A 16,185-nucleotide genomic window follows, 5' to 3' on the forward strand; every position below is an offset into this window, starting at 1 on the left:
AAACAGCAAACCTGATGCACCCATGCTCTGTCCCTACCCCACTCCCCATAACTTCAATGAGGGTTGCAGTGCAGGCTTCAGTGGCTGCAGGCCAATTGAGAGCTAAGGGAAGTACAATAGACTGCACTATTCAGCCCCACTGAGCCATGGTTCTCCAACACATATATGGTATTGAAGCCAAACACATTCTGCATCCAGAGAACCTCCTGGCCGTCCACCAACAATGGATACAGAGCACAGCAAGGACAATTCTCCATAAAACTCATCATATAAAGAAATTTTGTTTTCTAGTGTAATCTCAATTACAGACATATTATAAATTAACTTTAAAAAAATCTATAAAACAAAAGTCACTCAGAACCTAGAGCAAATCTACCATGCCAACACTAACTTCCAAAAACAAAGATCCTACCTATGAAAAAGAAGTGCCTTAAATATTATAGTAGGGTCCTAAAATACAAATACATTTATCAGGAAAGCTGAACAAGCCAAATTACTACAGAATGCTACATGGAAACTTCATGCTAACAGAATACCTCAGTCACACACACAAGACACAAATGCCAAATACAGAATAAGTGACCACAAACTCTAGAAATATAAATTAAACGGAAACCCCAAGAAACTAGACCTTGCATGTAGTACAACACCAGAGAAAGAAAGGCACTTGCTCCTGTGCAAAATATAAAGATGGCACATGCCAGGGATGGTGTTAGGGGATGGAACTAGGGCAATTGTGCTTGGTTCCTTGGTCAGAGAAAGCCTGCATGCTGGAAGCTGAAGGAGCAGCCTGGTAATGGACTTTGGGGTCCTTTCCTAGATTTCTGTCCTGGACCCCAGCCATGTTTACCATCAACTTTGGCAAGATGTACATTCCAAATCCAACATATTATATTCACAACATTGAAAATAAAATATTTTTTATACCTTTTTGTTGTCTGGTCATTTTTTCTGAAATCATATTGGTCCCAGTCTCTGGTTTCTGCTTCCCTCTGTCTTCTCTTAACTCACTTGCCAGGGTCTCCTATTTGACATTTCTTCTTTCTTCATGTCCATCATCCATCTCCCATCTCTGTTTTCCTATATTTCCTTGTTCAGTATCTCCCCTGTGTTCATATCCCCTCATCCATCATCATTCCTCTGTGCACCTATGCACCCCATGCCCAGCATATCCCTTCTGCATTCCTATTCTCTCCCTTGTCTGGTATCTCCCCCCCCCCCCCCCACCGTGTCCATATACCCCCCTCTCCAGTGTCCAGCATTTTATCTCTATTCTATACCGCCCCCCCCCTTGGTCAGGCATTACCCCTCTGTGCCCATGTGCCATCCCCATACAGCATCTCACATTTGTGTCCCTGTCCCCATGCTCCCACCTAATGCCCATCATCTCCCTTCTGTATCTGTATACTTCCCTAGGTCCCCTTTCTCCCTCCTCCACACCAATGTGTCCCTCTCCTCTCTGATCCCACCCCCAACCAGCTTCTCTTCCTCTCTTTCCTTCCCCTTATGCATCTGGCTCTTTCTCCCTGCATCTCTCTCCCTTCCCTCTGCATATCATCATCTGCATATCCAGCACCTCTCCTTCAGTCCCCCCCCCCCCCACACACACGTCAAGCATCTCTCCCTTTCATCCAGCCCCCCTACATGTTCAGCACCTCTTTCCCTTTCATCCAACTCCCATACATGTCCAGCACCTCTCCCCTTCACTTCAACCCTCTGCATATCCAGCACTTCTCCCCTTTCCCTCCACCCCCCTGCATATCCAGCACCTCTCCCCTTCCTTCCACCCCCCCTATATATCCAAAACCTCTCCCTTCCCTCCAACCTCCCCTCTGCAAATCCAAAACCTCTCCCCTTCCCTCCAACCTCCCCTCTGCAAATCCCAAAACCTCTCCCCTTCCTTCCAACCTCCCCTCTGCAAATCCCAAAACCTCTCTCCTTCCTTCCAACCTCCCCTCTGCAAATCCCAAAACTTCTCTCCCTTCCTTCCAACCTCCCCTCTGCAAATCCAAAACCTCTTCCCTTCCCTCCAACCTCCCTTCTGCAAATTCCAAACCTCTCCCCTTCCTTCCAACCTCCCTTCTGCAAATCCCAAAATCTCTCTCCCTTCCCTCCAACCCTCTGCCCCTTGCAAGTCCAGCACCCTTCTGTTCCCTCCCCTCCCTGCCTCCCCTTACTGGGCCAGCACGCAGCACCCCACTGACTTCCTCACCCTCTCCCACCCCTGCCGCAGCGCTTTATTTAATGTTGTCGGCGCTGCTGTTACAGTTTCCCACCCCCGCGGCGGCGCTTTACACTTTACCTGACGGCAACGCTACAGATGCAGTGCTGACGTCCGACGTCCTGCTCCGGGGCCTTCCGCGTCCCGCCTCCGTAACAGGAAGTTACATCAGCGTGGAAGGCCCGGAGCAGGACGTCGGACGTCAGCGCTGCATCTGTAGCGTTGCCGTCAGGTAAAGTGTAAAGCGCCGCCGCGGGGGTGGGAAACTAACAGCAGCGCCGACAACATTAAATGAAGCGCTGCGGCAGGGGTGGGAGACGGTCACGGCAACTGGATCTGCTTCTGGGCGGGCCTGAGGCTAAACTGGGTGGGCCTGGGCCCATCCAGGCCCACCTGTAGCTACGCCCCTGCTATGTAGTCTCACCCCTCAATGGAGATCTCTCTCTGAAGTTCAACTGTGTAAGTGAAGAAGAAGAACAAGTATGTCTATAGCTGTTACACTCTGCAGACCTCTGACGAGCCTTAGCTCAACTTTGGGGTTTTTTTTTTGGAGCCTCAAATGCAGAAGCCGATGATGACGTCGATGTTTGACTATTTCTAAATGGGCGGCGATATCGAGAACGTCCACGTCGAGATGGACAGTTCTGACTGCAATTCTGAAATGGGCGCCCATGCCCGACGTCAACCTCACAGGATGAAGTCAACCTCGAAGGCTCTATCCGAGATCGATGAGCTCAACTCCGATGTCGATTCACAAAGAACCTCGACGTCAACCTCTGTACATGGCATCTGCTATAGGCAAAACGTCAGGAGGTGTTTGCTGTCCATGCAGTGAAGAAATGTCCTGATCCCCGGGCACTGAGGCAAGGGGGAGAGCAGGAATTGAAGTCACCTGATCCCCGGGCACTAAGGCAAGGGGGAGAGCAGGAACAATATTATTCTGCATAACAGCTGAAACCCTCCGATACCTGTAAAGACAGAACTTGTAAAGATTTGGTTAGAGAACTTACCTATACTACTGTAAAGTCGAGCCATATTTTGTGCGTATCTGTTCTCTGTCCATTACAGCCAACATTATCCTGATCCCCGGGCACTGAGAGATAGTCTCCCTGCAGAGAACAGCTCTGTCTCTTAGGCTCTTGATCTCCCCTCCCCCACATTTTTCAAATTTAGTGGGTGTGACTAGTTCTTTCTGGGGAGAGCAGATTTCTGCCTCAAAACCAACTGCTTTTTCAGAGAAGCCACCTTTTAGAGATAGTCTCCCTGCAGAGAACAGCTCTGTCTCTTAGGCTCTTGACCTCCCCTCCCTCACATTTTTCGAACTTAGTGGGTGTGACTAGTTCCTGCTTGTTCCAGTCCAGCTGCCTAGCGTGTTCCAGTCCGCCTGATCCCAGCTTGGCTTGTTCCGGTCCGACTGATCCCAGATTGTTCCGGTCCGCCTGTCACCAGCTTGCTCCAGTCCGCCTGATCCCAGCTTATTCCAGTCCGCCTGATCCAGCTTGTTCCGGTCCGCCTGATCCCAGCTTGTTCCAGTCCGCCTGAGCCCATCTTGTTCCAATCCGCCGATCCAGCTTCCCCCTTGCTTGTTCCAGTCGATCTGCTCCAGCCTGCTTGTTCCAGTCCAAATGCTCTAGTGTGTTCCAGTCCGCCTGCTCCAGCTCGTTCCAGTCTGCCTGCTCCAGCTCGTTCCAGTCTGCATGATCCCATCTTGTTCCAGTCCGCCCGATCCCAGCTTGTTCCAGTCCGCCGATCCAGCTTCCCCTGCTTGCTCCAGTCCGACTGTTCCAGCTTCTCCCTGCTTGTTCGAGCCCATCTGCTCCAGTCTACTTGCTCCGGTACACCTGCTCCAGCCTACCTACTCCAGTACATCTGCTCCAGCGTGTTCCAGTCCGCCTGAACCAGCTTCTCCCTGCTTGTTCCAGCCCATCTGCTCCAGCCTACTTGCTCCGGTACACCTGCTCCAGCCTACCTACTCCAGTACATCTGCTCCAGCGTGTTCCAGTCCGCCTGATCCAGCTCCTCCCTGCTTGTTCCAGTACACCTGCTCCAGTCTGCCTCAATCAGCTTCTCCCTGCTTACTCCAGTACCTGCTCCAGCCTGCCTGCTGCAGTACATCTGCTCCAGCGTGTTCCAGTCCGCCTGAACCAGCTTCTCCCTGCTTGTTCCAGCCCATCTGCTCCAGCCTACTTGCTCCGGTACACCTGCTCCAGCCTACCTACTCCAGTACATCTGCTCCAGTGTGTTCCAGTCCGCCTGATCCAGCTCCTCCCTGCTTGTTCCAGTACACCTGCTCCAGTCTGCCTCAACCAGCTTCTCCCTGCTTACTCCAGTACCTGCTCCAGCCTGCCTGCTCCAGCGTGTTCCAATCCACCTGAACCAGCTTCTCCCTGCTTGTTTCAGTCCATCTGCTCCAGCCTGCTTGCTCCAGCTTCTCCCTGCTCGTTCCTGTTCATCTGCACCAGCTTGTTCCAGCCCACCTGCTAGCTTGTCAGCCATTGACTTACTTGCTTGCCTACTAGCTTGCTAACTCATCAGCCATTGACTTACCTGCTCTCCAGTTTCTCCCTGCTGGTTCCTGTCCTTCTGCATCAGTATGCTCCAGCCCGCCTGCTAGCTTGTCAACCATTGACTTGCTTGCCTGCCTGCTAACTTGTCAGCCCTTGACTTACCTGCTCTCCAGCATCTCCCTGCTCGTTCCTGTCCATCAGCCCCATCATGCCCCAACCCGCCTGCTAGCTTGTCACCATTTATTTACCTGCCAACCTGCTAACTTGACAGCCATTGACTTACCTGCCCCCCTGCCTCTCCCTGCTCGTTCCTGTCCATCCGCACCAGCTTGCTCCACCCTGCCTGCAAGCTTGGCAGCCACTGCCTCACTTGCCTGCCTGCTAACTTGCCAGCTACTGACTTACTCACTCTCCAGTCCATCAATCCCTCCAATTCCAAGCCTCCGGCTCTTCGCTCTATCTATCTGCTTCTCACCTCAGTCACTACACTTACACCTGTCACACCGCAATCACTACCTATGGCCCCTATCCACATCCTCTTCCTTGCCCTGTCCCTTCCTAAACTTTTTCCCCTCCCCTTACCGCCGTCCACCGCTGGAACTCATTGCCCACCTGTGTTCCCTCCCGTCCTGCCCGCTACGGCAATACCCTATTCACCCCCATCCCTCACCACCTCTCTTGTCCCCCTCCTCCTTCCTAGCCCTTAATCTCCAACACCTCCTTCCTACCATTAACCCTTCACCATTCCTCCTAAGTGCACCCCGTCTTTGTCGCCCGACCTCCCCCACCCTCCTCCGCACTCTCTTGCTCCTCCTCCTGCTATCCGCGGGAGACATTAATCCTAATCCAGGCCCTCCTCACCTATCCTCCTATCCATGCAAACGATTCCGTGATGTCTCCAACCTTGTCTCTATTCCCCTCCTCCCCCCCTCTTCCCTCCCCTTCTCATGCGCCTTGTGGAATGCCCACTCGATCTGCAACAAACTGCCCTTCACCCACGATCTCTTCATCTCTCGTTCTCTCCAACTGCTCGCCCTAACTGAAACCTGGCTCTCCCCTGACGACTCTGCCTCAGTCGCGGCCCTTTGTCATGGAGGTTATCTCTTCTCCCACACTCCCCGCACAGATGGCCGCGGTGGAGGCGTCGGGCTACTTCTCTCGCCCTCCTGTAGTTTCCAACCCCTCCTCCTACCGCAGTCTCACTGCTTCTCGTCCTTTGAAGCTCACTCCATCCGGCTATTCTACCCATTACCACTCAGAGTTGCAGTCATCTACCGCCCCCCTGATAAGCCCCTCTCTTCATTCCTTACTGACTTCAACGCCTGGCTCACCGTCTTTCTTGATCCGCATCTCCATCCCTTATTCTTGGTGATTTTAACATTCACGTTACAACCCATCCAACTCCTACGCTTCTAAATTCCTCACTCTGATATCCTCCTTTAACCTCCGACTATGCTCTACCACCCCTACTCACCGTGATGGCCATTGTCTCGACCTCGTTCTCTTCTCTTCCTGCTCACCTTCCAATTTCTGCACCTCAGTCCTTTCTATTTCAGATCATCACCTAATCACCCTCACTCTTCATCACCCTCCCCCTCAACCTCGCCCAACTATAACCACTGCCTTCAGGAATCTCCAAGCTGTCGACCCCCCTACCCTATCCTCTCACATCTCCACTCTCTTCCCTTCCATCTCGTCTTCCGAATCTGTCGACACGGCTGTCTCTACCTACAATGAAATTCTCTCCACTGCTCTGGATACCCTAGCACCATCTGTCTCTCGCCCCACTAAGCGCATTAATCCTCAGCCCTGGTTAACCCCTTGCATCCGTTATCTTCGCTCCTGCACCCGCTCTGCTGAACGACTCTGGAGGAAATCTCGCACCCTGTCAGACTTCACCCATTTCAAATTCATGCTATCCTCCTTCCAGTCCTCCCTATTCCTTGCCAAACAGGAATATTATTCTCAATTAACCAATTCTCTTGGCTCCAACCCTCGTCGCCTCTTCGCCACCCTCAACTCCCTACTTAAAGTACCCTCCGCTCCCCCCCTCTCTCTCCTCAAACACTAGCTGACTACTTCCGCGATAAAGTGCAGAAGATAAACCTTGAATTCACTTCCAAGCCTTCTCCTCCCTGTGACTTCTTAACCCACTCCCTCAACCAACCTAAACTGGCCTCCTTCTCCTCCTTCCCTGAGATCACCGAAGAGGAAACTGCTCGCCTTCTTTCTTCCTCTAAGTGCACCACCTGTTCCTCTGATCCCATTCCCACCAATCTGCTTACCAACATCTCTCCTACAGTTAACCCCTCAATCTGTCACATCCTCAACCTCTCTCTCTCCACTGCCACTGTCCCTGACACCTTCAAGCACGCTGTAGTCACACCACTTCTCAAAAAAACATCACTTGACCCCACCTGTCCCTCCAACTACCGCCCCATCTCTCTTCTACCCTTCCTCTCCAATTTATTTGAACATGCTGTCCACAGCCGCTGCCTTGACTTCCTCCTCTCAGGCCGTCCTCGACCTGCTTCAATCCGGCTTTCGCCCACTACACTCAACAGAAACAGCACTCTCTAAAGTCTGCAATGACCGGTTCCTTGCCAAATCCAAAGGTCACTATTCCATCCTCATCCTCCTCGACCTATCTGCCGCCTTTGACACCGTCAATCATAATTTACTTCTTGACACACTGTCCTCATTTGGGTTCCAGGGCTCAGTCCTCTCCTGGTTCTCCTCGTATCTTTCCCAACGCATCTTCAGAGTATTTTCTAATGGCTCTTCTTCCACCCCCGTCCCGCTCTCTGTTGGGGATCCCTCAAGGATCTGTCCTTGGACCGCTTCTTTTCTCGATATACATCTCTTCCCTGGGCTCATTGATCTCATCACATGGTTTCCAGTACCATCTCTATGCTGATGATACCCAGCTTTACCTCTCCACTCCCGACATCACAGTTGAAACCCAGGTCAAAGTTTCGGCCTGCCTTTCAGACATCGCTGCCTGGATGTCCAACCGGCATCTGAAACTGAACATGGCAAAGACTGAGCTCCTTGTCTTTCCACCCAAACCCTCTTCTCCTCTTCCCCCATTTTCTGTCTCTGTTGACAACGCCCTCATCCTCCCCGTCTCTTCAGCCCGCAATCTCGGAGTCATTTTTGACTCCTCCCTCTCCTTCTCTGCCCATATCCAGCAGACAGCTAAGACCTGTCGCTTCTTCCTCTATAATATTAGCAAAATTCGCCCATTCCTCTCTGAACAGACCACCCGAACCCTCGTCCACTTGCTCGTTACCGCTCGTCTTGACTATTGCAATCTTCTCCTCGCTGGCCTCCCGCTTATCCACCTATCCCCCCTTCAATCTGTCCAAAATTCCGCCGCACGTCTTATCTACCGCGTGAACCGATACTCTCATATTACCCCTCCCCTCAAGTCGCTTCACTGGCTCCCGATCCGCTACCGTATACAGTTCAAGCTTCTCCTATTGACCTTCAAGTGCACTCAATCTGCAGCCCCCCATTACCTCTCTACCCTCCTCTCCCCATATGTTCCCACCCGTAACCTCCGCTCTCAGGACAAATCACTCCTTTCTGTACCCTTCTCCACCACCGCTAACTCCAGACTCCGCCCCTTCTGCCTCGCATCACCTTATGCCTGGAACAGACTTCCTGAGCCCATGCGCCCTCCCTGCCCATTTTCAAGCCCTTACTCAAGGCCCATCTCTTCTCCCTTGCTTTTGGTGCCTAACCACCTTCCCATTCCTGATACCTACACTGACTACATAGTTTTTACCTTTAGATTGTAAGCTCTCTTGAGCAGGGACTGTCCTTCCCCATGTTTAAACTTGTACAGCGCTGCGTAACCCTGGCAGCGCTATAGAAATGCTAAGTAGTAGTAGTAGTAGTAGTGAGGCAAGGGGGAGAGCAGGAATTGAAGTCACCTGATCCCTGGGCACAAAGGCAAGGGGGGGGGGGGGAGCAGTGATAATATTATTCTCCATAACTTCCGATACCTGTAAAGACAGAACTAGTAAAGATTGGTTAGAAAACTTATATATTAACTTCAACGCTCTAAAGTCGTCAAAGCCGTGTTTTTATGAGATAGTACAAATTTTGACTGAGTGAAAAGCACAAATTTTGACTGACTGAAAAGAAAAAATACCGGATCATCTGTCAGCGCGGAAAAAATAAAACTGACTGGTCTGGGCTGTCATATGGTATTTATACTGCATATCTGGGCGGGAATGCGCTAACTTTATTGCGTTTACTTTTTAAGCATTACTATTGGATAGCCGGGTCACGCACGTCATCGTGGCGTATATTCAGAGGTGTGGTAGAAGATCCTGTCCAATGTCCATGGAAAACCTTGCCTTACGATACACCTATCATTTTTCATTTCCCCTAATGCTTAATTGCCCTTTCCTTGCCAGTGTTACTGTAGTGTGGGTTTGGGCTCTTGAATTTATTTCAATAGACGCGGGTTATAGATCTGTTTAGTGGTGGGCGTGAAACTAAATTTGGGGGTTTGCTGCTTATTTAGATTCTCAAGATTTTACCTCTAATCCCGCTCAGGCGCACTCAGGACAAACATGCCCTCGCGCGACGTCATTATTCTGTGCGCCACGGAAAAGGGCCTCGGTTAGTTACGACCAAGGGGGTTTGATTCCAAGGAAAGTGATTCTAAGCTTGGTTACGGCTGGCGTAAATCGTTCTTGTCAGACGGAGATCTAAAGATGTCGATGCGACTTCTGAGGTTGCCATTATTACCCCGCGTCGCAGGAAAAACTGTAAGGAATTTGATGTGGGAAGTAGCGACGGGAGTTGTAATGGAGTAGGGTTTAAATGGCAATGCAGTCGCTACTGAGTAGGATTTGCGATTGTCGGGTATTATAAGTGTTGGACGTAAGGAGGGAGATACTTTTTCTGAGTGCTGGAATTATTCGTCGATTGAGCGAACATTCCTCACTTAAGTTGAGAATCACTTTATAGGTCAGAACGTAATACAGTATTTCAAAAATTCCGAATCTATTTCAGAATAAAAGTTGACATTCACTAAACTGTTGTTTTCATAGCTTTAACTCTGTTCTGTGCAATGCATTATGCTCATAATAGGTTATGCTAGCGTCTGATTATGTATTTAAATCATCTGTAAACTGTTTTTTCCCATTCTGTAATTGGGAAAAAGGGTTGGACCGAGTCTGGAGGGTTGCCAGGTAGCGTTAAATTTCTCAGCCCAAACTAATGCCAAAACCAGCGACAAAAATAGCGATCCGATGTTGGATGAGGAGTGGGGGACCCACATCTACATACATCTACTAAACATTTGGACAAACTTGGGATAGGTGGCAACATCATTAACTGGACAAGGCGGTGGCTGTATCTAGAAGGTTGTTGGGATGTATAGAGAGAGGTGTGACCAGCAGAAGAAAGGGAGAGTTGATGCCCCTGTATAAATCGTTGGTGAGGCCCCATCTGGAGTATTGTGTTCAGTTTTGGAGGCCGTATCTTGCTAAGGATGTAAATAGAATCGAAGCGGTGCAAAGAAAAGCTACGAGAATGGTATGGGATTTGCGTAATAAGACGTATGAGGAGAGACTTGCTGACCTGAACATGTATACCCTGGAGGAAAGGAGAAACAGGGGTGATATGATACAGACGTTCAAATATTTGAAAGGTATTAATCCGCAAACAAACCTTTTCCGGAGATACGAAGGCGGTAGAACGAGAGGACATGAAATGAGATTGAAGGGGGGCAGACTCAAGAAAAATGTCAGGAAGTATTTCTTCACGGAGAGAATGGTGGATGCTTGGAATGCCCTCCCATGGGGGGTGGTGGAGATGAAAACGGTAACGGAATTCAAACATGAGTGGGATAAACATAAAGGAATCCTGTTCAGAAGGAAAGGATCCTCAGGAGCTTAACCGAGATTGGATAGCAGAGCCGATAGTGAGAGGCGGGGCTGGAGGTTGGGAGGCGGGGATAGTGCTGGGCAGACTTATACGGTCTGTGCCAGAGCCGGTGGTGGGAGGCGGGGATAGTGCTGGGCAGACTTATACGGTCTGTGCCCTGAAGAGCATAGGTACAAATCAAAGTAGGGTATACACAAAAAGTAGCACACATGAGTTGTCTTGTTGGGCAGACTGGATGGACCGTTCAGGTCTTTTTCTGCCGTCATCTACTATGTTACTATAAAAAACTTCATCACTACAAGATCATACCAAGTCATAGTACCTACAAACATGTCATCTCCATGGCTATCGGAATGCGGAGTGCCACAGAGATCTCTGCTCTCGCCAATACTTTTTAACCTAATGATGATTCCTCTGGCCACAGCACTAGCCAAATATGGCCTCAATTCGTTCATTTACGCTGACAACGTCACCATATTCATCCCTTTCAAAACTGACTTATCTGAAATCTCTGATAAAATAAACACAGGTATGACCACTTTAACCTCTTGGGCTGATGCTTTCAGGATGAAATTAAAGAGAAAACACAGTGTTTAGTCCTACCTTCTTAATATTCTCCATTTATCCCAACTACTCTTAGCACCCCAGAGGTTAAACTTCTCATATCAGACAACTTGAAAATCCTTGGAGTAACAATTGATAGTCATTTATCATTTGAAAACCATGCTAAAGTCATCAACAAAAAGATGTTCAACATAATGTGGATTTTGAAACGAGTGAAATCATATCTTCCCTTGGACACCTTCCGGAACCTAGTACTACAACCCACTACGCAGATTACTGCAACAGTGTTTTTTTAGGTTATAAGTCCCTAATATTGAAAAAGCTCCAGCCTTCCCAAAACACGGCAGCTAGACTAATTTTTGGCAAGTCAAGATTCGACAGCGCAACACCTCTTCAAGAGAAGCTTCACTGGCTCCCCATCAGAGAAAGAATTAACTTTAAAGTCCATACAATGATTTACAAGATTTTACACGGAGAAGCCCCCACCTTATCGACCTTCCAACCAGGAACAGTTTGACATCTTCACGTACTTGCCTTAATCTGCACTTCCCCAATTGCAAAGGTATAAGTAAAATCCTTCCACAAAATCCAATTTTGGGTCATTCCATGCTAAGTGGTCTAAAATTAAAAAAAAGTTCCCACCATCATGTTCTCCAATTTTATTCAAATTTTATCTGTTGCGCGAGTCAGGTGTTAAACGAAGTTTCCCAAAATTTGAGGTCTCTAACTGCAATAGTTGCAGATCTAGACCCCCTTTTCTGAAAGGTCAGTCCATGAGCTTGCGACATTTACCAAAATGCCATTTTTGGGGTCTGATAAAATCCAAACATATTTATAAGAATGGCTAAATATTCAAATCCGGTACAGTTTTTGATGCTAATTCCGATTAAATACATTTTAACATTATTGATGCAAAATCCAGTCAAATAAGTTGACTCAAAGTGTGCATCAAAATTGGTCGCGACTCATCGGAACATATTTGGACCAATATTCAGACCGCAACAACTTCCATGCAAACAAAGATACGGACTTGAAATTTTGAAGAAGCATTATGCTTGTGCTGGACATAATACTGCAGGATCTCTTCAAGGTTGGCACTGTCAGCGCAAATGGTATAATGTACCAAAGTTCAAAGCCAATTATTAAAAAAGTCTGCCTGAATCAGCTTGTGAACAGTATCATCTGAAAGAGAAAATTGTGCTCTACAATACTGATATGTTTTTGTTTTGCAATGCCACCATTAAGTAGCCATTTACTCAGGTCAAAGTATGTTATATTTAGTACGCTTGATGCGCTAATTTTTCTTCATTTCTAGGAAATTGAGTCTTAATAGTCGCTTAAAAGTATTGATATAATTATTCATTCGTATTTTATTCGTTGAATGTCCAGTCATTTATTGTGCACTGTTATGGTGGATTGGAAATGCTTGTGAAACGTCAGTTGAACAGAAAGATGCTTTCATAAGCTTTATGCATCCTCGTGGTCCCGCTACTTCATTTTATTGGCCGGTAAGACGCAATACTTGCTGGATCCCAGAACAACTTATCATTGCTGTTTATCCAGCTCCATCAGTGACATCATCTGGTCGGCAATATAGTTTCCCTGAAACCTTTCTCTTGCAGACCAATGATGCTTTCAGAATGATGAAGTAACTGAAGAAGGCAGGCTTGGGAACCTGCAGTGAAGTAACTGAAGAAGGCAGGCTTGGGAACCTGCAGTGAAGTAACTGAAGAAGGCAGGCTTGGGAACCTGCAGTGAAGTAACTGAAGAAGGCAGGCTTGGGAACCTGCAGTAAAGAAAAACACAATCAGGCTTGGGATCCTACAGTAAAGAAACCCACAATCAGGCTTGGGATCCTGCAGTAAAGATACCCACCCGTGGCTGTTACTGCATGGCTATCGGGCGTGGCCCCTATGGCGATGGGGATGCTGGTTTCAGTGTGATAACCAGTAATGGCTCAGCCATCCTGGACCAACGCAATACATCGCGCACACAAAACATAACATACTTTGACCTGAGTAAATGGCTACTTAATGGTGACATTGCAAAACAAAAGCATATCAGTGTTATAGAGCACAATTTTCTCTCTGATGATACTGTTCACAATCTGATTCAGGCAGACTCTTTTTTAATAATTGGCTTTGAACTTTGGTACATTTTATCATTTGCGCTGACAGTGCCAACTTTGAAGAGATCCTGCAGGGTGGTTATAGATGCTGGTTAGTTGCAAATCTGGCAGTATTATGTCCAGCATAATGCTTGTTCAAAATTTCAAGTCCGTATCTTTGTTTGCATGGAAGTTGTTGCGGTCTGAATATTGGTCCAAATATGTTCCGATGAGTCGTGACCAATTTTGATGCACACTTTGAGTCAACTTGTTTGACTGGATTTTGCATCCATAATGTTAAAATGTATTTCATCGGAATTAGCATCAAAAACTGTACAGGATTTGAATTTTTTAGCCATTCTTATAAATGTGTTTGGCTTTTATTAGACCCCCAAAATGGCATTTTGGTAAATGTTGCGCGCTCATGGACTGACAACCTTTCAGAAAAGGGGGTCTAGATCTGCAACTATTGCAGTTAGAGACCTCAAATTTTGGGAAACTTCGTTTAACACCTGACTCGCGCAACAGATAAAATTTGAACAAAATTGGAGACATGATGGTGGGAAGATTTAGACCACTTGGCATGGAATGACCCTTTTTCCTTTTCAGCTAGCTTTGGAATGCTCTACCAAGACCTATCTGTACCATTAATGGCCTTGTGCCCTTCAGAAAAGCACTGAAGACCCATCTCTTCAAGATAGCCTATCCTAATGATTCAACCTAACCAAAACTTGCCCACATGATTCTTATTGACAACTGTTATACATTGACCATGTTTCCCATTATCCTTTTTGCTACCACATATCCATTCCTCTCTATCTTCCTACGCCTACCTCCCAACGCTCATTTCCTTCTGCACCCAATCCCTCCCCTGCTCAATTTACTTATCCGTTAACTCCATTATTTTTGCTTTTACTACAAACTGTATATTCTACTTACGACTTTGTAATTTCTTTATATTGTTACTGTGTAAGCCGCATTGAGCCTGCCATGTGTGGGAAAGCGCGGGGTACAAATGTAATAAATAAATACATCTGCTCATCCGCTGTTCCTTCCATCTTCCACCTCACCTATGTGCTGAGTCTTCCACATCCATGTGTGCTGCTCCGCTGGTCGGCCCTCATTCTGCATCCCCCCCCCCCCCCCCCCCAGTATTGCCAGATGGCAAAATTTTTTCCAGCCCAAAAAATAGCCACATTTCATTAATATTAATAAGGTCAATATGAATATTAAGGTCAATATGAAATTCTCGTAATCAGCATAATCATAATAATGAGCATCAGCAGCATAATTCATAATCAGCATCAGAAGCATAATTCATAATCCAGTAGCATCTCTCTATATAAAACGCACCTCCAACATTCTAATGAAGCCTCACTTTCCCAACGTTCTAAAGTGAGGCGGCTGAGACCACTTTTTTGCTCCATGAGTGTCTGCCCCGCCCACGCGTCAAACGTAATGATGTCGAGGGTGGAGCAATGACACTCAGCAAGTAACAGCGCTCAACGTAAAATGACGTCCCATTAGAAAGGTTGGAAACACACTATCCGCCCTTCCCAACTTCCCCCACCCACCAAAGTCGCCGCCCGTCACCAAAACACCCCCCCCCCCCCCCAGGTTGACACCGCAAACACACTGAACGCCACACCCCAGCAAACACCAACCCAGGCAGGGGAGGAGTAGAATTGCTCAAGACTGCTGCCAGGGGCGTAGCCACGGCCGGCCCTAGACGGGCCCTGCCAGCCCACTTTTCCTCCACCGCGACAGCGCCAGCCCCAGCCCCAGCTCCCATTGCAGGCCACTGCTGCTTTTCATGTTCAGCAGCAGGGCCAGTGCTACAAAAAAAAAACAATCAGCTGACGACTAACCTGAGCGCAAACAACAAAAAATGTAAAAAAAAAACAAAAAACACAGCACCGCAGGCAGCCTTGAGCCATTGGCTGCTGGCTGTGCAGGCTCCGCCCATCTCTTACGTCAATGCCCCTACGTCGCTCCGGGGGCAGTGACGTAAGAGACGGGAGGAGCCTGCACAGCCAGCAGCCAATGCCTCAAGGCTGCCTGCGGTGCTGCGTTTTTACGTTTTCTTAAACATTTTTTGTAGTTAGCGCTCAGGACAGCTGAGCGCTTCTTTTTATAGCGCCAGCCCTAGGAGTACCAAAGATACAACATCAAGTGGCAGGGCGGCCCGGAGGAGGAGAAGGTAGGTGTGTACCAGGCAGGGGGAGGAGTCACGAAGATCGCCGATCAAGAGGCAGGGAGGGACAGAAGAGGAGGAGGTAAACATCAGTGATAGCAGGCAGGGGGAGGAGTACTGAAGAACGGGATCAAGTGGCAGGGAGGGCTGGAGGAGGAGGTGGGGAGAGAGGGAGGGGGGCCCCTGGCAGGGAAGCAGACAATGAGGGAAGGGGACCACCCTGGCACACACTCACCTTCACCAGACACACACTCTCCTTCATACACACACACACACTCTCTCTCACAAACACACTCACACACACTCACTCTCTCTCTGTCACTAACACACACTTAAATCTGGGAGGGGGAGGGGAGGGAGGCGCCCCTCCCCCTCCCTGGCACACACGCTCATTCCCCCACACACACTCTCTCTCTCTGTCACAAACACACACTTGCACCTGGGAGGGAGGGGGCCACCCTGGCGGACGGGGCCACCCTGGCACACACTCATTCTTACACACACTCACATTCCCATACACACACTCTCTCACAGAGACACTCGCACACAGTCTCACTCTCTCACACTCACAAACATACACTTGCACCTGGCAGGAGGAGAGGGAGGGGGCCACATCTGAGGGAGGGGGGCCCATCCTGCTACACACTCTCATTTTCACACTCACTCTCATTCCCACAGACACACT

At 48.5% G+C, this 16,185-nt stretch overlaps 1 protein-coding gene across 1 annotated transcript in view; it reads left to right on the top strand.

Annotated features, from left to right (window-relative positions):
* Nucleotides 1-9,330: 9,330 nt before the first annotated feature.
* The window catches only part of NDUFA10 (NADH:ubiquinone oxidoreductase subunit A10), a 492,721-nt gene continuing 485,866 nt past the window's right edge, over nucleotides 9,331-16,185 (top strand). Inside the window, exon 1 of the mRNA XM_030209674.1 lies at nucleotides 9,331-9,512. Within this exon, the coding sequence (XP_030065534.1) occupies nucleotides 9,459-9,512 (54 nt within the window). The 5' untranslated portion in view covers nucleotides 9,331-9,458. The remainder of the gene's footprint in view (nucleotides 9,513-16,185) is intronic.

This window comes from Microcaecilia unicolor, chromosome 7, assembly GCF_901765095.1.
Source record: "Microcaecilia unicolor chromosome 7, aMicUni1.1, whole genome shotgun sequence".
Lineage (NCBI taxonomy): Eukaryota > Metazoa > Chordata > Amphibia > Gymnophiona > Siphonopidae > Microcaecilia > Microcaecilia unicolor.